This window comes from Coffea eugenioides, chromosome 6 (assembly GCF_003713205.1).
Source record: "Coffea eugenioides isolate CCC68of chromosome 6, Ceug_1.0, whole genome shotgun sequence".
NCBI lineage: Eukaryota > Viridiplantae > Streptophyta > Magnoliopsida > Gentianales > Rubiaceae > Coffea > Coffea eugenioides.
Window position 1 is genome coordinate 16,159,305 of NC_040040.1, and position 23,645 is coordinate 16,182,949.

General features: G+C 35.4%; 3 protein-coding genes across 3 annotated transcripts; all 3 read right to left on the bottom strand.

The window, feature by feature from the left end:
- Positions 1 to 3,666: 3,666 nt before the first annotated feature.
- On the bottom strand, positions 3,667 to 12,389 carry LOC113773691. Its single transcript, XM_027318314.1, has 9 exons — positions 12,223 to 12,389; positions 9,109 to 10,340; positions 7,985 to 8,135; positions 7,615 to 7,752; positions 7,350 to 7,513; positions 6,520 to 6,730; positions 4,304 to 4,541; positions 4,080 to 4,230; positions 3,667 to 3,975 (listed from the first exon to the last, which is right to left on the bottom strand). Exons 2-9 carry the CDS (start codon positions 10,333 to 10,335, stop codon positions 3,667 to 3,669), a joined length of 2,589 nt encoding a protein of 862 aa, XP_027174115.1. The 5' UTR covers positions 10,336 to 10,340; positions 12,223 to 12,389.
- Positions 12,390 to 14,440: 2,051 nt separating this feature from the next.
- LOC113773692 (class V chitinase-like) lies at positions 14,441 to 16,249 on the bottom strand. Its single transcript, XM_027318316.1, has 2 exons — positions 15,160 to 16,249; positions 14,441 to 14,579 (listed from the first exon to the last, which is right to left on the bottom strand). Exons 1-2 carry the CDS (start codon positions 16,247 to 16,249, stop codon positions 14,557 to 14,559), a joined length of 1,113 nt encoding a protein of 370 aa, XP_027174117.1. The 3' UTR covers positions 14,441 to 14,556.
- Positions 16,250 to 21,074: 4,825 nt separating this feature from the next.
- Positions 21,075 to 22,835, bottom strand: LOC113775863 (class V chitinase-like). Its single transcript, XM_027320903.1, has 2 exons — positions 21,668 to 22,835; positions 21,075 to 21,222 (listed from the first exon to the last, which is right to left on the bottom strand). The coding sequence occupies exons 1-2, from the start codon at positions 22,794 to 22,796 to the stop codon at positions 21,134 to 21,136; spliced, it is 1,218 nt and encodes a 405-aa protein (XP_027176704.1). The 5' UTR covers positions 22,797 to 22,835; the 3' UTR covers positions 21,075 to 21,133.
- Positions 22,836 to 23,645: the final 810 nt, after the last annotated feature.

The following is a 23,645-nucleotide window of genomic DNA, read 5'->3' on the forward strand; positions in this document are numbered from 1 at the left end:
AATCTAATAATAACATACTTGCCCCTCGGGGTTAGATCACCTGGTCTTGGAATAGCCATTCAGGTCCCAAGGTCCAGGGTTCGAACCTTTCTTAACTCCTGGGTGCTCTTGAGGGGCGGGGTACTTCATGTGTAGGGTGATTAGTCCGGCAAAACTGGGATACACCCTGTATTAACAAAAAAAAAATAATAATAATAACATACTTCAAATATTTGGCAACTAAATATTACCTTCAATAACAACATCCTTCACTAACATTTTATCAAAAACCTTTCTTGCCTCATTAAGAAGTCTAGAATTCCCATACCTGGAAGGCATAAAATTCCTAGACTCCAATTTCTTTACAAGCATCTCACTAATCAAATTATGAAATAAAGATGTTAGGACATTGATTTGGAGATGCAAAATTCCTAGTTGATATTTGGCACAAGCATGTTACGTTTTATATGAGTATTCCTAGATATTATCTATACAATCTAATTGAGACTCTTAATTTTCTGTGTTTTATTTCAACACTTTTTTTGTTTCATTTTTCATTTTTCACTTTTTTCAGTTTCATATTTTATTTTATTTTTTGAATTTAATTTCAATCTATTGAATAAACATTTTTTTAAAAAACATCAAATTATCACCCGCGGGCACCCGGAGAAAAAGCGGGGCGGGGCGAACGAAGGCGAGGGACGGGGCAGGGGAAAGGGGAGTTTTTTTATAATGGGGGTGCAAACCCTCCTCCTTCCTAAACCCGCCGGTTGCCATCCCTAGCCTTGCATCCTTTTCCCAGTCACTATACCTATCTCAAATCTTGGTGCAATAGCAATACTTTGGTAGTTGAATTGTGGCCTCACGCGCTGCGTGAGGGTGTCCGGTTTATTTTAAATGTATGCATAATTAAAGTATTAACTAAATCAAAGGAAAGATAGGGTCAGCTAAATGAGCTAATTAGTATACTATTTACGAATGTATTACACTTAATTCTGTGAGTCAGCATCAGAGGGCCTAGGTGAGCATTGAACCTTAGGAATGCCAATATTGGGATATTTAGTATTTGAAGTGGGCAAATTCTCCGAGAGAAAGATTAAAGAAACAATGGAAAATGGTGCGCACATGTAGTTAAACCTTTTCAACATCGGGACAAAAGAGTGAAAAGTTTACTCTAACTCCTCGTCAATTTTGGTTAATTATAAAATGTCTCGGATAGCTGTTCTAGGATATTCATACTTACAATGTGTCCTTACAATTTCCAGGATGGTACAGGTACCTTGACATTATGAAGTGTTGTCATGTTGTACTGGAATCAATCTAGTTTCTTCTTCAAGAAATAGATGAAACACCCCAGGAGTGAAATGGAGGAATGTACAAACTTTTAGCCAGCTAACAGTGTGAATTAATGGCGTTTCCAGGCAACCAACACATATATGCTTTATCCCTGTCATCAAGTAATAGAATCTAAAAAACAAATTTAACTCCCTAAGGTGCGTAGCAAGGCAAGGTTAGACCATAATCTTTCAGCTGTCGAATGATCTGAAATTTGGTGAAGTGAGAACTCTCAGTGGCTGGAATTTGCTTTAGGTTCCGTCACTCAAAATTACTTGGCTACTTCGATCAAGCCTCCACGTTTGCCCTCAAGAGTCAAAAAAACCCTGCACCGATCCCCAGAATCAATCAAAAGTAGAAGCCATGGTAATAACAAAACAATACTAATAGAAGTGGACATAATCGCTCAATACATGTTTGTTTGAAGTTCAAGCATGGGAGCTCGAGCCTTTGTGACGTATTACTGAGGATTCTCGCTTATTATTCTCAATAAAAGTCAGGTTATGGTGTTTTGAAACCAGAAAAAAATATAATATGTATATCTATATAGAATCTTTAAAGAACTTTGCTCCTGCATATCAAATTTTCACTCTTGTATTGGCATTCCAATTACAAATAAGTATTCCACAGTTTCATGGAAACATACATAACAAGACCTTGTTCATTGTGTGGCATTATCTTTCACCTCTTTCATCTGCTTAATCTAATATGAGATTCTAAAATCTTTTATTTCCTAGTGCTGTTCTAATGTTGCAGAAATTGGAGCTATAGGGGGAGAAGAAAAAAACTTGAGTCCAAATCTACTCTAATGAAACTGTCCACGTTAGCAACTTTTCACCTGCAGTCACTAAGCATAATTGTACCAAGTGAATTTGGCCATACAAGTTGCAGCAACGAACGATTTCTGACTATCTGTCTCTATCCCCCTCTCTGTCTTGACACTATATGATCACTGCAACTTAAATAAAGCATGAAGAGCAATTATATTAAACCAGACTAATATAATTAAAGATAAACAGATTAATTCTTATCTCACTTTTTGTTCTCTCTGCCTAATCTGTCTGTCTCTGGAGCATATGTTGTTTGAGTCGACTAAAGACCTTCCGTTTGCCTTTCTATTATGCTCATATTGATTAAACCCTTCTGCATCTTCATGCCTGATTGGGACTTGACCCTTTTTACTTCTTGTTGCTGATGTTAAAGTTCCAGAAGTGTTTATTCTCTTACTAAGCATGCAGGAGAATGGTTTATTTGATGATGAAAGAGATGTCTCTCCTTGGGGATGAGGTGCAATATTATGTTTGTTGAGATCTACATTGCAGTGTTACATGCACTTGTTTTGGTCCAACAGGTATGAGCTCTTGCACCTCTGGTGCATACACTGTATTTTATCAAGTATTTATTCAAGTCATTCTGTCTTGCACACAAAGATGCAAATCAGCATCGAACGAATATCTCTAACCATCTGAGGAAATATCAGTTGCCTGGTTTGAGTAAATCTTGGGAGTGCTTCAATTTCTGCCATTTTTCTTTGTCTTGCGTTTTATCTACACTGCATTGGGATTTCGGACTAGATGTGTGTCACTGATCATATGTTTTGCAACAGGTTTTACATTTTAAAATTTTTTAAATACAAAATACCTCCTCAAGATTTTCATCTTTTGGTAGAAAATAGTCTCTCTCTCTCTCTCATGTTAGTCGAAACAAGCAAAAGAATATGAAAATTAGGGAAATGATATATTTCTTTTGGATCATCAATTCAACTCCCAGTGGTACCTGCCTTTTCTTCGTCTTTTTTTAATTCTTTATTATTGTTTTTAAAGACAGAGTAGTATATATTCTTATACTAAATACTAATGAATTCAAAGGACCGTATTAGCTTTATGCTAGCAAGAATTTAAATGGATGCATGGTGAAATGAAACTAAGACATCATGGAAAGTTTTGAACTTGAAAATGTTAAGGTAACTTCCATGGGATGATAGAAGAACAGAATAAGATAAAAGTTTAGGATAGCTTCAAAGAGGGGTGTTAGATGCCACAATGACGGAGAGTAACTTGAAAATGATGGTATTACTTGTAGTTAGTTGAAGAATAGATAAGAACACAACTCTCCCCACTCACATAAAGCAGGTCCTGAATAAAATTGAATGGGATAAAAGGATTAACGTGATGTGCTCAACACAATAAGGTCTGGTTCTATTTCTGAAGTCCTAGAACTATCTCAATATTTTTAAGAGACAAACAAGTAGCTAAATATCATGTATTTGACTTTAGTAGTTAATTACATACTCAAAACTCTATTGTACGTGATGGCTAATATATTATACACTGTGTTGCTAGCAAATGAGCATCATCGAGCAACTAGTCTTGTGATGGTTGCAGTATCAACTTGTCCTGTTCCTTCTGACTGTGTGGAGGGCTTATCTCCACCTTCGTCTTTTTTAATAGAGAAGGCTGGTCTTTTTGGATGCTTCATATCCAAATTCTCGTTCCTAAGCATATGAGAAATTTCTAGCATGTTAGGTCTATCATTTGGATCTTCTTGAACACACTGAAGAGCAATTTGAAGGCATCTCATTAGTTTGCAAGATGAATGTGTGTCATCCAGTGTTTCATCTAGAAACTCTTTGCCTTCTCCATTTTTCCATAGCTCATATGCCTGTATAAAAAGTTCAAAAAGTCAAATAACTGCAATCCAGTTATACTTTGAGCAAATTGTTTGCAAGTTCTAGTGATTCTACCAATGCTTCTGCAATAACTTACATATTCTAGGAGGTTTATATTTGAATGAGGTCCATAAAAGCATCTATTTGTTCTTCCACTGATTATTTGAAGAAGTAGAACTCCAAAGCTGAAAACATCCGATTTTGTGGAATATATCCCTTCTCGTACATATTCAGGTGGAACATAACCACTGCAGCATACATCATAAGCTTAGCAACTCATGAGAGAATTCTTTAGGTTAGTTGTAGAATCATTTCACTTACTAGGTGCCAACTACTCGATCGGTGTTTGCTTCAACCTTGTCCTTTTGGAATATTTTGGCAATTCCAAAATCTGATATTTTGGGTTTCATTTGATCATCCAATAGAATATTGCTAGCTTTTAGGTCCCTATGAATTACTGTTAGTCTTGAGTATTCTTGGAGATACAAGAGCCCTTGAGTCACTCCCTCAATGATTTGTGCACGTTGTTCCCAGTTGAGGGACAAGCGGTTGATTGGATCTATAACAGATAAATTAGTAAAAAAGGACAAAATTATGCATGCAAGAAACTAATCCAATAGTACGCAATTCAAGAATAGTAAAACAGGACCTGTGATCCTTTAAAGAATATCAAAACCAAACTTAGATGGATCTTCCATGGTTCTGCAAAGCACCTGAAGACAGTCCTTGAGCTAAATTAGTTGATTGATTAAACAAAATTTTAGAACTGGTACTACCCAAAGAAAGTATTTGGGTAGAAGTTTTATGTATCTGATTCCATGGATTCATGTTTACTTGCGTTAATTCTTTCATTTAATTAAATCTTTTCCAGGTCTGGATTTACTTTGAACTTTCGTCTGCCAATCTGTAAACTTGGCGATTAGTTCTCAATTGTGCATATGCCAAGCTATGTATAATTGTGAAACCCTATTTAAAATTTAGATGCACTGAGATCTGAAGGTAATTTTTTCTAGACAAAAGAATTAGAAGTGTCATCGGCCTTTCTTAACTTTTCAGTCTGTCTTGATGCGTATACTAAACTTCCAAGCTTTGTCCTTTTGTCCTTTTACTTTGTGATTGTGCTTTAATATAGTCCAAATGTTAACATCCCTTCTCAATTCGATTTTAACATGCAACCAGTATGTAGTAGACTTGAAAGCCAAAAAGTAAACTCCATATTCCTCCAATTTATCTGTATCCACATATCTTCCTGGAGTATTTTTACCATTTAGGGGCCTATATTAATTCTATCTCAGTTGATCCTGTGTATGTTCAGAAGCAAATTTTCCACCAAAAATGGCCTTTCCTTGTCCTTTATTTGTTAGTGGTTTTACTTGACTTGCAATTAAAAGAATGGAAAACATCATTGCATACATGGCCTAGTTCCATTTCCAGTAAATGGCTTGCCCTATTAGCAGTTCAAGTGGAGGCAACAGGGCAGAAATTGGCCGCACTAGATGACATACCTTTTCTTCTTCAGGGTAATACTATGTGATTCTTACTACAGATTTAGAAATGTAGATTTATAGTAGGCAACCTTTGTTATTAACACATATACCAGGTAGGAGAGTTTGGATGGTCACACTTGAACTAGATTGAGGAATATTTGTTCTTCCTAATTGACAATATTGGTGGGAGTAGCCTAGTTCTGATATAGCCAATGAGGCTTATGATTCTGTGTTTTCAAGTCGTCACATTGAGTTAAACAGAATGAGGAGAACTAGTGTTTGGACTATTAAACTTTAGGTGCGAAATTTACAAAATTCAATGTTCAAGGAGCCAATTTGAGATCAAGCACAAATAACCTTAGGAGCATTGATCAGCCCGACTATTTTATATGGGTGCAATGTTCTCTTGTCTTTACTGGATTGTGCCATAATATGATGTGTTATGCAACTCAGTAAATTTATTAAGTATATTATAAGTTACTGACATAGGAGATGCTCTGCAAACAATTAAACAATCATTAGTAGAACATACTCTTCACGGAGAAACTGAGAGTTGGATCAATCTTGTGAACCTAACTTACCAAATTCCAGGAGAAAAGGGACAGATGAAGGGAGGAGGCATAAATGTCCTGTTCATTTGACCAAGGGCCTTAGCACTTGTTAGAGATGATTGCCTTGTAAATTGTACAAACTAACATGGCATAGTAAATGCAAATGCTCACATAGCGATTTACACTCTCGACTGGAAATGTACAAGCAATCAACCTTTCTCTGTAGCAAGAAGTCTTAACCATTCAAAAAATTGAATTGCAGTTCAAGCCCGCACTTGGCCGATAGTTGGCCCCCTAATCACATGTTCACTAAACTTAATACTTTTTCCTACTTTTAAACCTAGGCTTTGCTTACTCTTAGTTTTCAGATGTTAGATTTTAAAAAAGTTGCAGCAGTGTCTTGTTCAGTGAGAATTTCTTATGCTTCTTTGCTTAAAGAGATGTCTTAGTTCATTTACTCATTGAGTAATTAATGATGCATAAAAGTACACTGACATACCATAGATGTAGAAATCCAAGCTCTTGTTGGGCATGTACTCATATACCAGCATCTTCTCTTCTCTTTCAATGCAAAATCCCAGAACACTTACAAGATTGACATGTTGCAGTCTGGCTGTAAGTAATACTTCATTTTTGAATTCTTCAATTCCTTGTTTGGAAGTTGCAGAAAGCCTTTTTACTGCTACTTCTCTGCCGTTTAATAATATAGCCTAAAAAATAGACATCATTCAACAAGTCTTTGCTAGTACATGGTGTATATATCATGTGCTGTAAATGCCTAACCCACTCAAAAAGTTCATGCCATTATGCCAAACATGCTTATATGTTTTCAATATAGACATTTTTTGGCAAAAATCTGAGTCAACTTTTGGGTCTCTCTCTCTCTCTCTCAGTACTGGTTAATTATGGTCCAAAATTTTATTTCTGCAATAGTTTGGAACTTCTGAACATGATCGCGCTATTGTATTTTATGTAGTTTGTGAGCAAAAATGAAGTTGGCCTACTTGGCATGGGTTTGACTATTCATTGGAAACTAATATAGTTTGACTGAAGTCAATTTAGCATTTCAGGTTAGTTCAAATTGTAAGCATAAGCTTGTATGTTCACAGTGGTTCTAATGCACAAGGCTTTTGCTGTTACGGAGACAGGAACAAGGTGAGACTTCAATCTACTTCCAAGTATACTACTTTTAGTCAACAAAAGAAAGAAAAATACACATGTCTACAACATAACTGAAAGTCATTGAAGAAGGTAGTTGGTAGTGGCCTTCACTGTGATGCTATTCTCCTCTAGTTTGTATACATCTAAAGGTAAATAAAACAATATTACCTTGTAAACAGGCCCATATCCTCCTTGACCAAGCTTGTTTTCATTTGAAAAATCATTTGTTGCTGCCTTAATATCGTCAAAGCTAAACATTTGTAGAGAATGAGAATCGCTGCCTTCCATTGAAAATACTTGCTTATGCCCCATCTCTGTTTCTATCCTCAGTTCTTCAAAAGATGCAACCAATAAATGTAAACGTGAAATAATCAGAAGAAGTTAGATGATACCTTTTGACAAAATCTACTAGCACATAAGTTGAAGAAAGTACCTTTTCCTGTAAGCTGTTTTCTTTTGATGTGCCAAACTGTAAAGCCTCCGAGTAAGAGGAGTACCAGACTTGCTACAGGAAGCAGAGTTTTCAAAAGTATATGCTTCTTCCTTTGCTGATTTTTGTTACTTTGTTCAGCTGTAAGACCAGAAATTTAAGTACCAACCAAAAACGTTTTTTCAGAAAAGTAAGAGGATTACATGGGGAAGTGGTAAAGGTATAAAACGATTCTTGAAAGTATCTTTTCACCTTCTTCAAATGCTCTTATGCTATTGACACAATACATTGTAAACGACTCTTGTCATCAAAACGAAAATAGTGGTAAAGTTGCATAGGTGCATGCATCCTCATATTAGTGGGGTTCGTTCACCTTTCATGGGTGTCTGGTCATTGAAGAGGAGGAAAAGGAGAACTGAAGTATTTCCTTGACAAATTGATTTCACTTCATAGTTAATGGCATAGACTAAGATGCACAAAAGGCATGGCAAAGATAGTTTTATGCTCTTGCATAAATGGAACACCTAAGAGACATGTAGGCTATTTTGGAGTTACCACGGCATAATTTTGAAGTCTTTACGCATATTTAGTTGGAGTTCAGTGTCATGATTCCTTTTTGGTCATTTTCCGTTTCCTGTTATAAAGAGTAGGTGTTTTACACATTAAGCCTAATATTTTAGAGCCTGAAGCATTCCTCCTAATTTCTAGTCTCATCTTGGAGTTCTTAGTGAATATTTTGCTAATTTGGATTGTTGTAGTCGTAGAGCTAAGACAAAGTATGAGTTTGAAGTTTGAAGTGGACTAGTAGGCCTTAAGGCCCAGGAATGAGGAATGTAGAATTTCTTTTTTAAAGTAACAGAGTTCAAGTTACAAAAGTTCCTGCCGATTTATAGTTTCCATGAGGTGAAAAGTAATGCAGCCTTTTGTTCAAGGGCTGAAGGTTATATGAGTAGTTCCTAGGGTTACTATTCCTGGTGGTTTTCATCTTGTAAATTACCTATCAAAACTTTGATCTGTTACCTCTTCTTTTGTACTTTTCCCTTTCTTTCATATCAAATTGGTGCCTGAATTTTGTTACCTGTTATGATTACTCCATTTCCCCAATCCTCCATTTTCTTCTGCCTGTCAATCGAGTTGTGGATGAAGTTGACAAATTTGGACAGATATTGGGCAGGTACTGGGATGCCTATGTCTCTGGACATAGAAGTACCTTAGGATGTCCTTTTAGTACTATATTTTAGAATATGATGATCTATACCTAGTCAACTTACTAGCATTGAAGTAGTGGGCATATTTGCTCTGTTTTATGCTTTGGGAACTTTTAGGTTTGTTAGATTGTAAAGAGTGCTAGTATCAGTTGGTTGTTAGGGCACTTTGCAGGTCAAGGCTTTTTTTTTTCTTTCTCAAGTGGCTTACAAATGATTTCTTAAATCTCTCGAGTTTGAAATCAACCTGGAGTTAATCGAATTCTTTCTCAAAAGTCATTGAAAGAAAAACGAGGTTAAACATAGAAGTTTCACATGGTTTACCTAGGTCTTGAATACAGTTCATAGAAAAGTCCCAATTCCAGAAAGTACATTCTTTACCTGCTGCCCCAGAAAGTTCCCAATTGTAATCGTTTGGAACTTGCCAAACTGCATACCCACGCAGACCCCTCTGTTTTGCATATGAAACTTTAGTTTTGACAACCTCAACGTCATCAAAGCCAATCCAAGTTGACCCAACACTGCAGTATTTCATAACGTAAGTTGAATTGTATACTGAAACAGCATTATATCGTTGAATGTAATCCCTGATAGCTTTGTAAGTCATGTCCCCATCTGTTGTCACAGCTGATCCATTCGCTGGAGCACCCACTGCATTGTCTTTGGGATCCCTGAGCGTCCATGCATAGCCATAGAAAGGCAAAGCCAGAACAATCTTGTTAGCTGGCAGTCCTCCACTTATCCACGAATTCATACCAAAATCTGTATTTTGGTTGCTTGCTGGATCATATAATGCAGCAGAAGGACCTGTATGTTCCGGATTTGCTACAGGTGTGTAGAAATCATATGCCAAAACATGCACCCAATCCATGTTCCTCCTTATTGAATCTATTGGGAGAGTTGCTTCACTAATATATTGTGAATAAGGAGCAGCCATTGTCAAGAAAAGCTTCGAGCTGCTGTTGTTCCTTGATTCTGATTCAACAGCAGCTCCCCATTCATTGAAAAGTGTGTCCATGTTAGTTGCATCTGCAGCCGTTCTTGCTGAACGCCAGCTGAAGTCTATGCCCTTGAAACCATATAGCCTAGCTATATTTATCGATGAGTCTATAAATGACTTCCTAGATGAAAATTGGCTAACCATAGAAGAGTAGACTGAATAATTAGCTGATCCTCCTCCAATAGATAGAAGTGTGATAACTGATGGATTTTTCTGTTTGACAGTACTGGTAAATGCTGAGAAGTACTTCTGATCAGATGGAGAGATGTGAAGCTCATACGTGCTGGAGTTAATGTCGGCAAAAGCACAAATAAGGTGACTGAACAGAGCTGAATTTATGTCTGCAATGGGAAACTCCGTGCCAGAATACCAGTAGCCTGCCTTTATCCAATTTTGTGCTATTGAGTACGGCAGATTAGATGGCAGAATTACCAGTAAAAGCAGGATGATCCTACTGACTGATGCCATAAAAGAATTGCCTTCGGAGATTTCCAAGAGGTTTTGCTGTTTAGCAAACATGGCAACTGAAGATATTTTTGTTTAGCAAACTTTAATTTCCATGAGGACAATATGTTAAATCTCACAATAGAAAGTGGCTGGTTTCCAGCATCTAATCCTGAGGATTAGTAGGCTAGATTTCTGGCCTCTGCTAAATCATAAAATTCTCTGAAATTTTAGTATTTTACCAGTGTTTGTATCTATTTCTCCTCTGGTCAAAATATAAAAACATGGTTCCAAACAAAGAATAGGTCTGAGCTGATGGAGACTAATAAATGTTTTGATTATTAGATGATGTTACAGCCTATCTAGAAACAAAACATTAAGTATGAATGGTTTTCTGGTTTGTCAGGTGGAAACGGTTGGTCATGAAAGAGGAAGAAATAATATTAAAGTAAGAGTCGAGATTTGTTTTGATTGCAAAACGAATCTCAAAATTGATTAGATGAACTGGCACAATTATTCAATTAGCATGTAATTAATTTGCATTCTCAAATTTTTTATTGCATTTGAACCAAAGGTCAACGATGGGTATATTTTGATCCCATGAATACTATTTCTACTGCTCTTATAAGAACCAAACGAATGATGAAAGACATGAACTCAAAGGAACCAAATGGAGCCAAGACAAAGAAGGCCACGCTTCAATTTCAAATCGAAATTAGAAATGGGAGATTAGCAAAATTTTGGAAAATTTTATTGGAATCTAGATGGAAAAGAAGTTTGAAATGGAGATGGGGAAAAACCAACGAAGCTTTTCCTCTTTTCGTCCTTTGTGACTTTGTCTCTGTTTGTTTCATTCATTTGTTCCTGAAACTTTTTTTGTTGTAACTTTTGTTTTTGAGACAAAAATTGTTGTAAAATTATAATTAAAGGATCTAATTCTTTGATAAGTTACAAACCTGTTCCAAATGTTTCCATTTAGTTTCAAAATTTAGCCTGACATTTACAAAATTTTCAAAAATTCGTAGGATCGCAATGGGAACATAGGATTGTACGATCGTATGATTTCACTAACGATTCTAATGATCCTATGTATATTAAGGCAATTTTCGATTCTATGCACGATTCAGATCGATTTTGCTGATCCGAATCGTAATATTATATGATCCTACGATCCTATGATCCGGATCGCGATTTTGACAACCATGATTGATACCAATGCACCACATAGCAATGTCAACTGGTGCACATGAAGCATCTGATAATTTTGCCCTAAACCCCGATTCACTTTTTCGCTACAAAGGTCTGAATCTGATGAGTTTATTGTCAGGCGATGAGCAAGCTTGGGCTTGGCAAATATGAGAAGTAATGGTACCTGGTCTTTTTTATTTTTTGGATTTTTTCACATTGCATCTAAATCAGATTTCATCATTTTATGATTAAACAAGGTTCAGTAGTGAACAGTGGGTTTAACTAATTTGTTCAAATGGCTTTTGTTTTCAAACGATTTTTTCCAATCGATGAGCATCCATTTGAAATTCTTCATAAAACCCTGATATATGCTTGCTGATTGAATCCAGATTGAAAAAGCTCAACACTCGTTCCTTTATGCAACTTTTCAAATCACTTGCTCACTTTACTAATCAGTTGAAACAAATCCATCCTAACATTGCAATGAAGAACAGGCAAATTATTTGCATTTAAAAAATTGGCAAAATTAACCAAGAACAAAAACAATACAAGGAACTATTACAATGAAAACTACCCCTAAGCAATTCCCAACAAGAAATTAACCAAAAAAACCAAGAAAAACAAAAAACCAAAAAAAATTCAGCTTAATCTGAAATTATTCATGCTTTTGGAAACCTAGAACTAAAAAATTCTTCGTACATTTGAATTCAAAATTAATCAGACACAGAAAATTCATCGAAAATCATAAAACGCAAACAATAATTGTCGTATTACCTCAAATGATGCGCTGAAATTCACCAAACTTGATGGAGAGAAGCTGGTGCCGCCTGGACGATCTGGAAGAACAGATGCAGATAAAAATTTCTCCAGGAATGTAGAGTGAAGTAAATACATGAGTCCGAGTTGACTCAAAAGACGAAAGGCCAAGACTTTTGGGTGGGAACTTGGAAGTCAATAGCGGTAAAATGTGAAGAAATTTCCTGCAGTTTTCTTCGAAATTCTGTAGGGTAATATTGCTGTTAACCCCCTGTTGTTATAAGCTTGTGTGATTTTGCCTCCTAAATTTTACTTATCATCATTTCACCTCTCTTTCTTTTTTTTTGCCCTTTTTTAAACCTTGACTTGAGGCACAAAAAGTAGGAAAATTTTGCAGTCCTTTTTGAATATCAGTCCCTCAATATATATCTTAGTGATTTATAGTTTAAATTTTTAAAATTATTACAATCTAAGAGTCAAAAACACTTATTTCACCATCAAATATGTATATCAACATAATGAGTCTGCAATTTCTATTTGCAAAGTCACTAATTGATAATTTAGTGCTGTTGAAAAATTGATAAATGGTTCAACAACTATCAATATCTTAGAAAAAAAAAATATTTAGAAGTCTAGATACAACAGTAATATATACATCGTTCACAAATATAATTCTCACATTCGAATTCATTTGCTCTTCGAATTCATCAAGGTAGTCGAACTTATTGTTGTCCTAGCGATCATTATTTGACAAGTAATATATATTCTAGCAATTGGAGGATCAGTTCAGCAGCAGCATCATTAATTGCAACTATCGAATTCAATTTCCAACAACACTCATATAGTATTTTTTTTCCCTCTGTATGCAATTTCCAACAACTCCTTTGAAACTACTAAAATCTCTACAACTGTTGTCTGGCGACTACATGCGACTTTTAGATGCAAGACTTTTTCACAGAAATCTCAATCGTCAATCGCCAGTATTAATTGGAAATGGCACTCACTCCTATCGGACCAAATATTTGCCCCCTTTTTTTTTTCTCTAGAAAGAGACTCTAAATTTTATAAGAGAAAAAATATTAAAGGGAACATATCTACCAATTCAACTACTTACAATGGTTACGTAAATTAGTTTAATATTAAAGTCGCATTTCTTATTTTTCTTGGGACCTATTTGGCCCATGACATATTAAAGAGAGTTAAATTGCCAACTTTACAGGGCTGGTAGTATCGAGGAAAGTTTAGTTCAGAAAAGGACAGGCAATTTTTCTTTTTTTTTTTTTTGGGGGGGGCTGCTTCCAGAATACCGTGTTTAAAGAATATCATATATTGGTTTTGAGCTTTTCAACCATTATTTTTCTTAGTCCGTGATACTACAAAATACAGGAAAAATTGTTTCCCATTTTGGGTCCTAACCCATGTTTTTGAGTTGTTGAATTTTAATCATGTGTCAAAACGCATGTTAATATTTCTATCCTCTCTGTTGGAAATGTTAGGATAAACGATTGACATTAACAACTTTTGTTGATATATATGTTGATTAGCTAGTGTATTAGTTGTTGATATCCTGTTAATTAAAGTCGTTTTTTTGTTTAGACAGGTCAATCAAATTAGAAGGCCTGGAATTTTCATACCGGAAATAAACTATCCAATATATGAAGCTATGACACTATTTTACAAGCATATGAGGTCACCTGAGAATGTTTTTTTTTTTTTTTTAAGGAAATTCATTCTTTTAAGTTTTCCATTCTGTGCCCTCTTGGCCTAACATAATTTGGAGACTTAATTAGTAGACAATCTAACGGAAAAACTGTGATCCGCTTCTAAGGGCGGGTACTATTGAGAAGAAAAGTATTTTTGGGTGCTAAAAGTAATTTTGAAACGTTTAGTGAACATCATCCTATAAAATTAGGAGCGGAGCTTTTGGTGTTAAAAGCACTTTTAGCAAAAATTTAAATTTAGTGCATTTAAAATAGTTATTGTATTTTTAAAAAGGAAAATATTGAATTTAATTATTTTACCCTATATTATGAACTAAATAATGAGATAAATATATTTAAAATTTTTTAAATTATACATTATCCAATACAATAATATTCAAGTTAAGAACTCTTAGAGTTTTCCTTACTATTTGATTTAGAGTTTGGATCCTAGATCTGGTAATTAGGGTGAAAAGGACATAAGAAGGGATGTGAAGATAAAAAAGAAAAGAAAAGAAAATTTTTTTAAACCGTAATACATTTATTTATCTTTTGATGGAGTACACATATCAATGACATGGTATCATTATTCAACAATGCCAGCTCTCTTTTGGCTTATTATAAGCAACGTCAAGTGACTTCCACCACCACTTCATGCTCCCCATGCTTGGTTAGCTACATTCAAGTAAGAAGTAAATTACTAACAAATATGAGAATTGTAGAAACATTGAGATATTGTGTATGTATATACAAATTAACAAGTTAAAAAAAATGATAAGTGATATTTGCATTTAAAAAAATGGTTTCTGATGTTCGACTTTAACATTTTATTACATAAAAAAAGTTATACACCATATGTATGGACTCCAAATATCATTTGCTAAAAGGCATAGTTTTAAGAATTGTAAATGACAAATTCCAAAAAAACATACATCCAATTCTAGCCATAGAAAAAAAAAAGAAATTTTATTTGTACTCCTTTTTTTGTTATTTGCACTTCCACTATTTGTTTTATGATATAGTCTAATAAATGAAAACTATATGATTGAAATAACAGTGAAAGTGTGATTAACAAAAATTAGAGTGCAAATAACATTTTCTGAAAAGTATTAGCTGGCTGGACAATGTTCCATAGCCAATTATTAGATACAGTAAGAGGCTCCATTTTTCAAGGCGTATGGTGTCATTTTCTCCATAAATGATAAATCTAATCAGACAGGGAATTGCTTATCTTGGAATCACGCCATTAACTGACCTTGTCGTGATAGTGCAAAGTTGTTATCAGCTCCAATATGCCAAGCAAAGTACCCAAGAAGTCCATTTTGTTTAGCATATGAAACCTTGGTGGAAACTGTCTGATTATCATCATAACCGATCCATGTTGTTCCAGCATAGCAGTAATTGCAGACATATGTGGAATTATACACCACAACTGCCCCCGGGGTTTGAGCTACAAAGGTCCTTATATCTTGGTACCGCTTGACTCCATTATCCGGACCAGCAGCTCCATTTGCCGGAGCCAGGATCCCATGATTATTCGCGTTTACCAATCGCCAAGCATATCCGTAAAATGGGATGCCCAGAACCAACTTCTTCGCCCCGACTCCAGCCTTTTCCCAGTCTGCAATGCCAGAACTTCCACTAGCTTGGCCAGAAGGGTCCTTTAATGCAGCGTGACACCTGGTAGAAGTACTTGGACGATCTGGAGCGTAAAAATCATAAGCCATAAGATTTATCCAATCCAGGCTTCTGGATACTGATGTAATAGGATATTGATATAATCCATCCACCTTTGATGCAAATGAAACTGCAGCTGTTAAAATCAGCTGTGGCTTGCCTGAGTTCTGGGCCTCAGTTGCCACTGCGGCTCGCCATTCATCCAGGAGTGAGCCTAAGTTTGTCATCTCAGGAGCGGATTGTGGGTATTCCCAGTCCAAGTCTAGACCGTGGAAACTGTTGGCTCGGGCCAAGTTTATTGAAGAATTAATGAATGATTTGCGAGAAGTTGGTTGACTAGCCATTGAAGCAAAAGCAGTCCTATTAGAACTTCCACCACCAATAGATAGAAGGGTTTTAACTGAAGGGTTTTTGAGTTGAACTGTTTTGGTGAATTGTGAAAAGGGGCCAGCGTTTGAGGAGGATATGGTGACTTTATTGGATTGGGAATCAAGATCAGCAAATGCGCAAAATAGATGAGTGAAAAGAGTGGAGTCAATGTCTGAGAGTGCAATTCCACTATCTGGAAACCAGTAGCCTGCTTTGACAGCATTCTGTCCATGACAGAAGTTAAGATGGAGAACACACAGAGTTAAAGATAGTAAGATGAACTTAGTTATGGAAGCCATTGAAATTTTGAAGGAAAAGGAACCCTTATTCGGTATTTATTCAATTCACAATGCAAATAAAGTAGGGATCAAACTAAGATGTGGTGTTATTTAATTTGTTTAGATCAATCAATTAAATGAAAAGTCCTGAACTTTTTCATACTGGAAATTAACTATTCAGTGAAGCTACGACACTGGAATTTTCATACTGGAAATTAACTACTCGGTGAAGCTTTGGCACTATTTTTACCAGCATATACGGTCAACTGAAAATGATTTTGACAAGGAAATTAATTTTTTTTTTAAAGTTTTCCATTGGTCTGTGCTCTCTTGGGCCTTGCCTAATTTAGAGGCATAATTAGTGGACAATCTAAGAGAAAATTGTGATCCGCTTCTAAGCTATGTTTTCAGAACCGGACCGGGTATCGACTCGGTCGAGCTCAGGGGTCAGGGGTCAATGGGTTCAACCGGGTTCGATTGGGGTTGAACCGGATGATGTCATAAATAAAAATTATTTAAAAATTAAAATATTATATGTAAAATACCTAATAACATGTTAATACTAATAAATGTATATTTATATGTATTTGATGTTTCAAATATATTTAACAAGAAAATACAAAGAAATTAGAACAATCAAGTAGCAATTTATATTATTTAATGAGTATTAACTAGTTTAAAATTAAAATTATGGACTTAATTAAAAAATAACACCAAATTTTAAGATAATATTTATAAAGTATTCAATATTTGAGATATATTAATAATTTTTAATAACCTAGAGGTCAAAACATAATATTAAAAATATTTTGATCTTCAAAAAAAAAGTAAAAAAAAAAAAGTCTATATACATGCATGGAGAGGGGGGAGCAAGAAGATGTGGATGTTGCATGAAGACGTGCGAGCGAGTTGTGGCCAGGGATGTAGAAGCACTGTAGCAGTAATCAACTGTGCATGCATGTGCCACAACAAAAATCGTGTGTTGTTTTCGGATATTGGCTGAGCATATGGAGCCAAGAGGAGTGGGTCCCTCTCTTTCCTTTCCTTGAGTGAGATGCATGGTGGAAATTCCCGGTTCTTATTTTCCGGTCAAATCCGGTCAAACCTGATTTTTGACCTGGTTTGACCGAGTTTTAAAACTTCCGATTTTTAGAGTTAGCTCAGACCGGACACTTGGCCGGTTCGTGGTTCGACAGGTCGGACCGGCCGGTCCAGTCCGAGCTTGAAAACAGAGCTTCTAAGTGAGATAGCCTTAGGGCCTAATCCTGGAGTTAGGCTTGAGTACTTAGTCACCTGTCAGTTAGCAATTTGTCTTCAAAATCAACTTTCAAGCTGTCACTTTCGTGGAACTTGCGTACTAAGAAATTTATTTGTCTTTTGATTGTGATGGGCACCAGAAAACTTGCTAATATATCTATTGTGGAATACACAAATCATCACTCAAAATTGTCAGCTCTCATATGAGTAGTGGAGACAAAAATTTGTCACAATATGTGACGGTATTCGATGGCCATCTTCGATGGAGTTTCTACTTACATCGAGTTCCCTCCCCCTCCCCCTCCCCTTAGATTAGGTTATAGGAATCCTATCGTTGTGACAAAATATATATATATATGAGTAGTGGAGAAACTTCTACCAGCATTAGGTTTAGTCTTATTAACCACTGTAAATCAGAAAGATATGAGAAACTAAGAGATACCGTGGGTGTCTATACAAACGAACAAGTCAAGAAAAAGGTACTCTATTTTACGAGCTAAAGACATGAAAAAAAATTGACAGAGTGCACGAATTTCTCAATAAGTATAGTACAATTAATTCTACCAAAGGAAAAATTTGATCCAAGGGACAACATTTCATAGACAATTGTCAGATAGGATTTGAGGATCAAGTCTTGAGGGCATCTGTGATTATATAATGCCAAAATTTAATTTTAAAGGAAATTGAAAATCGTGTCACACTACAAACTAATTTTGTTGGTAAAGTTCCCAATTTGTAAAGTCCCTTTTGGTTAGCATTTGAAACTTTCATCAACAATCCATGTTATTCCAGTATAGCGGTATTTGCAAAAAATTGTGGAACTATACATTTCCTTGAAACTATTATATCTCGACAGCTGCCAACAACATGCTACTACATGTCTCAATCTTCAAGAGTACCAGATATTGGCCTATTCAAACTAGTGACAACTTTCAGTACTCAGTAGCTACTCACTGAAATTTGTTTAGTAATATTGCAGCCACTTTCCATTAAATGACAGATTTTATTTTCAATCTTGGGACCTGCCAATTTGGTCCATAAAATATTAAAGACAGTTACGTTGCCCGGCCAATTACGGAGTCGAATGAATCTTGGCAGCGAGGGAAGTTTACCTCCAGCACATTTATCATTTATGGAGAGCAATTTTTCTTATGTTTATGCTGTTCCCACAATACCATGTTTAGGAGAGTATCATACATATATTGGTCGGGCTCTCTATATATATATTTCCAAATCAACGCACCTTCTCTTATTATGTAATTTTAAGTTTCTACTAAACCTCATTATCACTGCAGTCTAATCTATGATGGATAAATTGGATAAAAATTAGAAGAAATCCTTACTTTAAACGGCATACGAGTACTCATATGACAGATACAAACTTAATTATTGTCCATCTCCTTGATTTAAAAAATTCATATACTTGTATCTATTAATTGTTTAAATATGTCTTAATTTTCAGTCTCGTTTTGTAGTTGAATTCAAAATTAAAATGTTGGAATTTTTTTGAAAAAGGATTAATGACACTTTGCCCTCTGAACTAGGGAGGCATTGCACTTTGGCCACCTGAACTAAAAAGGAATATACACGTTGCCTCTCCCTATGTTATAGAACCAGTCAAATATTAGCTTTACCAACACCAACAATGAAATTAAAAAAAAAAAAAAAGAATTAATGCAACGATATAACTACCATGTTGTGGTGATGCATTACATAAATATCCTACAAGAAATACAAGGAACAAACAAATAAAACAAAATGTAAACAGATCAATGAGGCCAGAAAATCGTGCAAGAAATTTTAGGGGCAATATAGCTATTGAAGTCAAAATAATATCAGCCATCCCTCATAGATGCCCTTGGCCATTCAAGAATAGAAGTGCCAATGCTAGATGATCAACAAAATTCCTTTTACTGCTTTGGCTAACTTTCTTTTCCTTCAAAAATAGAAAATGCTAAATTAAGAATTAATGCAAGTGTTTTGATTAGAACTGGCAAAAAAGTCCAAAATCCAACAATCTGCCCAACGCGCCCATTAACTTTAAAGGATGGGTTGAGTTAGTTGGGTTATGGGTTTTGTTGGGTTGGACAAGAACAACCCAACTTATTCATTGGGCAGGTTGAATTTTTTATTTAGGCACCCAATACCCAACTTGTTCAAAAATTATTCAAAACAATAAATACAATATTCAATACACATATGTTCAACCACTTGTATTTGGGCATCTGTTAACAATTCATTGACCAATTTGTATTCAAAATTCTCGTATATATGTTTTCAATCAATTTTTTTAATATTTATTTAAAAGAAACTTGAAATAAAAACTCATGGTTATTTTACTTTTACAACATTAATTAAACTTGTTCAACATCTATAATAATTTATTATGCCTTTTAAGAGTAAATTTTTTTTCTCCCTGTTTTTTTGTTTTGGTTCTCCGATTGTTACTTGCTTCTATTTATTCACAATCAACAACTGTCCCTTACCTTTACCAAATTTGGCAAATATCTACCATTTCGTATTGAAATTTTATTGAATTGCTCAACACCCTAATTGGTATTCGTGTACATAGAATATTACAACTCACAATGAAGTACATATGAATAATAAAAGTATTAAATAAATTGTGACAAAAATAAGTTTCAATCAATTAGTAGTATTAAAAAGTATAAAGTAAATACATTTTTTTACTAATATATTTAAGTGTACAATTTATTATCTAAAATTCGCAATACAAGCAATATAAAAATATTATTCTATTTATGATGTGTTTCCAAGGAAATTAAGAAGTGAGTGTGTGTGAAAGTGTATTAGTGTGTGAAAATATATTTATTTATTTATGTGAAAATGTGTTTATATATGTGAAAAAAATCTTTTTGTGTATGTAAATGTATAAGAGAGAGTTTATGTATCACAATGTATTAATTGATATGTTGGGTCATATTTAGGTTATGGGTTTAAGATGACCCAACTCAAAATCAACCCAATCTAAAGTTGGACAAATTAGGCATAACCCATTTAAGTGAAAACCCAATATCAACTCGTCCAATTGTGTATAGTTTTGATAAATTTTGAGACTTTTTGCTGCTTTGACCATCTTCCAAATGTTAGGCCTAACGGCTGCTGAAGTAGCCTTTGTTTAGGAATAATTTTGAGGCAAAACTGGAAGAAAAAAAAAACAAAAATTCACATGCTTTTAGGATGTTGAAAAGTATAATGTCCGTTGATATATATTGTTTTTGATCTTTTATGGGCAAATTGTGATGAACCCCTTACTTCAGTCGGGCAAAGTTTGGTTAACAACTAACAATTTTTGACAATCTATATCCCATTAATCAGTGTCTCTATTGTCAATTTCCTCTAAAGACCAATCAATTAATTGAAAAGCCTGGAATTTTTCATACTGGAAATCAATTATCCTATGACCGTCAATGTAAGAGATGATCTTGACACGGGAACACATTATTCTTTTCATTGTTTCAATTTCTTTATGCTCTCTTCGCCTTTACCTAAGTCAAAAAGGCTTAGGCCTAATCCTTGATTTAGCCACCTGTCAGTTTGCAATTAGTCTTCACATGATGAACATCAATTTTCAAACTGTAAGACATTTATTCATATTTTGATAGAGTGCACATAGCAATGATATCTTTATTCAACAATGCCAGCTCCCTTTTGGCTTACTAGGGGCAACGTCAAATGGCTTCCAGCACCACTTCCATCTGCCCATACTTGGCTAGCTGCATTCAAGTAAAAAGTAGGCGTTAGTTACAACTTACAAAGATGAGAATTGTAGAATTTTTTAGATATTGTGGATGTATGTACAAGTGACCAAGTTAGAAAAAGGTAAGTGACAGTTCTGCTCTAAAAATAGTTTTTCACACTCCAATTTAACTTTTTATTACATGAAAATAAGTATAATATCGGAGAATTGTTATGTATGGACTGCAAATATAATTTGCTAAAAAGGGTAGTTCTTAAATGTTGTAAATGAAAAAATTCCAAAAAACATACATTCAATTCTAGGCACAGGAAAATATTAGCTCGACGGACAATGTTCCATAGCCAATTATTAGGTACAGTTAGAGACTCAATTTTTCAGGGCGTATGAGGTCATTTTCTCCATAAATGATAAATCTAATCAGACAGGGAATTCCTTATCTTGGAATCACGCCATTAACTAACCTTGTCGTGATAGTGCGAAGTTGTCATCAGCTCCAATATGCCAAGCAAAGTACCCAAGAAGTCCATTTTGTTTAGCATATGAAACCTTGGTGGAAACTGTTTGATTATCATCATAACCGATCCATGTTGTTCCAGCGTAGCAGTAATTGCAGACATATGTGGAATTATACACCACAACTGCCCCCGGGGTTTGAGCTACAAAGGTCCTTATAGCTCGGTACTGCTCGGCTCCATTATCCGGACCAGCAGCTCCATTTGCCGGAGCGAAGATCCCATGATTATTTGCGTTTACCAATCGCCAAGCATATCCGTAAAATGGGATGCCCAGAACCAACTTCTGTGCCCCGACTCCAGCATTTTCCCAATCTGCAATGCCAGAACTTCCACTAGCTTGGCCAGAAGGGTCCTTTAATACGGCATGACACCTGGTAGAAGTACTTGGACGATCTGGAGCATAAAAGTCATAAGCCATAAGATTTATCCAATCCAGGCTTCTGGATACTGATGGAATAGGATACTGATACAATCCATCCACCTTTGATGCAAACGAAACTGCAGCTGTTAAAATCAGCTGTGGCTTGCCTGAGTTCTGGGCCTCAGTTGCCACCGCAGCTCGCCATTCATCCAGGAGTGACCCTAAGTTCGCCATCTCAGGAACGGATTGTGGGTATTCCCAGTCCAAGTCTAGACCGTGGAAACTGTTGGCTCTGGCCAAGTTTATTGAAGAATCAATGAATGATTTGCGGGAAGATGGTTGACTGGCCATTGAAGCAAAATCAGCACTATTAGAATTTCCACCACCAATGGATAGAAGGGTTTTAACTGAAGGGTTTTTGAGTTGAACTGTTTCGGTGAATTGTGAAAAGGGGCCAGTATTTGAGGCGGATATGGTGACTTCATTGGATTCGGGATCAAGATCAGCAAATGCACAAAACAGATGAGTGAAAAGAGTGGAATCAATGTCTGAGATTTCAATTCCACTATCTGGAAACCAGTAGCCTGCATTGACAGCATTTTGTCCATGACAGAAGTTAAGATGGAGAACACAGAGCGTTAAAGATAGTAAGATGAATTTAGTTGTGGAAGCCATTGAAATTTTGAAGGAAAGGACACCTTGTTTGGTATGCATTCAATTCAGATTGCAAATAGAGTAGGGATCAAACTAAGATGAGGTGTTATTTAATTTGTTTAGATCAATCAATTAAATGAAAAGTCCTGGACTTTTCATCCTGGAAATTATTAACTATTCGGTGAAGCTATGACGCTATTTTACAAGCATACAAGGACAACTGAAAATGACCTTGACAAGGAAATTCATTTTTTTAAACTTGGCCTTATCTAATTTGGAGGCATTAGTGGAGAATCCAAGAGAAAATTGTGATCCTCTTCTAAAGTGAGATTGCCTTAGGGCCTAATCCTCGAGTTAGGCTTGGGTACTTAGTCACCTGTCAGCTTGCAATTTGTCTTCAGATAGTAAAAATCAACTTTTCAACCTGTACCTTTGCGGAACTTGCGTGCTAAGGAATTTATTTGTCTTTTGATTGTGACGGCACCGGAAAAATTGCATATGTGTATCAATTGTGGAATACACAAATCATCACTCAAACAGTGTCACCTCTCACATGAGTAGTGGAGAAACTTCCTCCAACATTAGGTTTGGTCTTATTAATCACTACGAATGAGAAATATATGAGAAAGTAAGAGATGCCGTGGACGTCTATACAAATGAACAAGTCAAGAAGGAAAAAGGTACTACTATATTTTACAAGTTGAAGACATGAAAAAAAATTGACAGAGTGCACGAATATCTCAATAAGTATACCGCAATTAATTCTACCAAAGGAAAAATTTGATCCAAGGGACAACATTTCATGGACAATTGTCAGATAGGATTTGAGGATCAAGCCTTGAGGGCATCTGTGATTAAATAATGCCAAATTTTTATTTTAAAGGAAATTGAAAATCGCGTCACACTGCA

Excerpts from the sequence above, each read along its gene's own strand:
- LOC113773692 (XM_027318316.1), bottom strand. The coding sequence starts at position 16,249 with ATGGCTTCCATAACTAAGTTCATCTTACTATCTTTAACTCTGTGTGTT. Across the intron at positions 14,580-15,159 it reads CTTTGCACTATCACGACAAG|CTAACCAAGCATGGGGAGCA; the intron begins GTCAGTTAATGG and ends ACTTGAATGTAG.
- LOC113775863 (XM_027320903.1), bottom strand. The coding sequence starts at position 22,796 with ATGCATACCAAACAAGGTGTCCTTTCCTTCAAAATTTCAATGGCTTCC. Across the intron at positions 21,223-21,667 it reads CTTCGCACTATCACGACAAG|CTAGCCAAGTATGGGCAGAT; the intron begins GTTAGTTAATGG and ends ACTTGAATGCAG.
- LOC113773691 (XM_027318314.1), bottom strand. The coding sequence starts at position 10,335 with ATGTTTGCTAAACAGCAAAACCTCTTGGAAATCTCCGAAGGCAATTCT. Across the intron at positions 8,136-9,108 it reads AAACTTCTATGTTTAACCTC|GTGTTCCATTTATGCAAGAG; the intron begins GTTTTTCTTTCA and ends CATGTCTCTTAG. Across the intron at positions 6,731-7,349 it reads GATATGGGCCTGTTTACAAG|GCTATATTATTAAACGGCAG; the intron begins GTAATATTGTTT and ends TCTATTTTTTAG.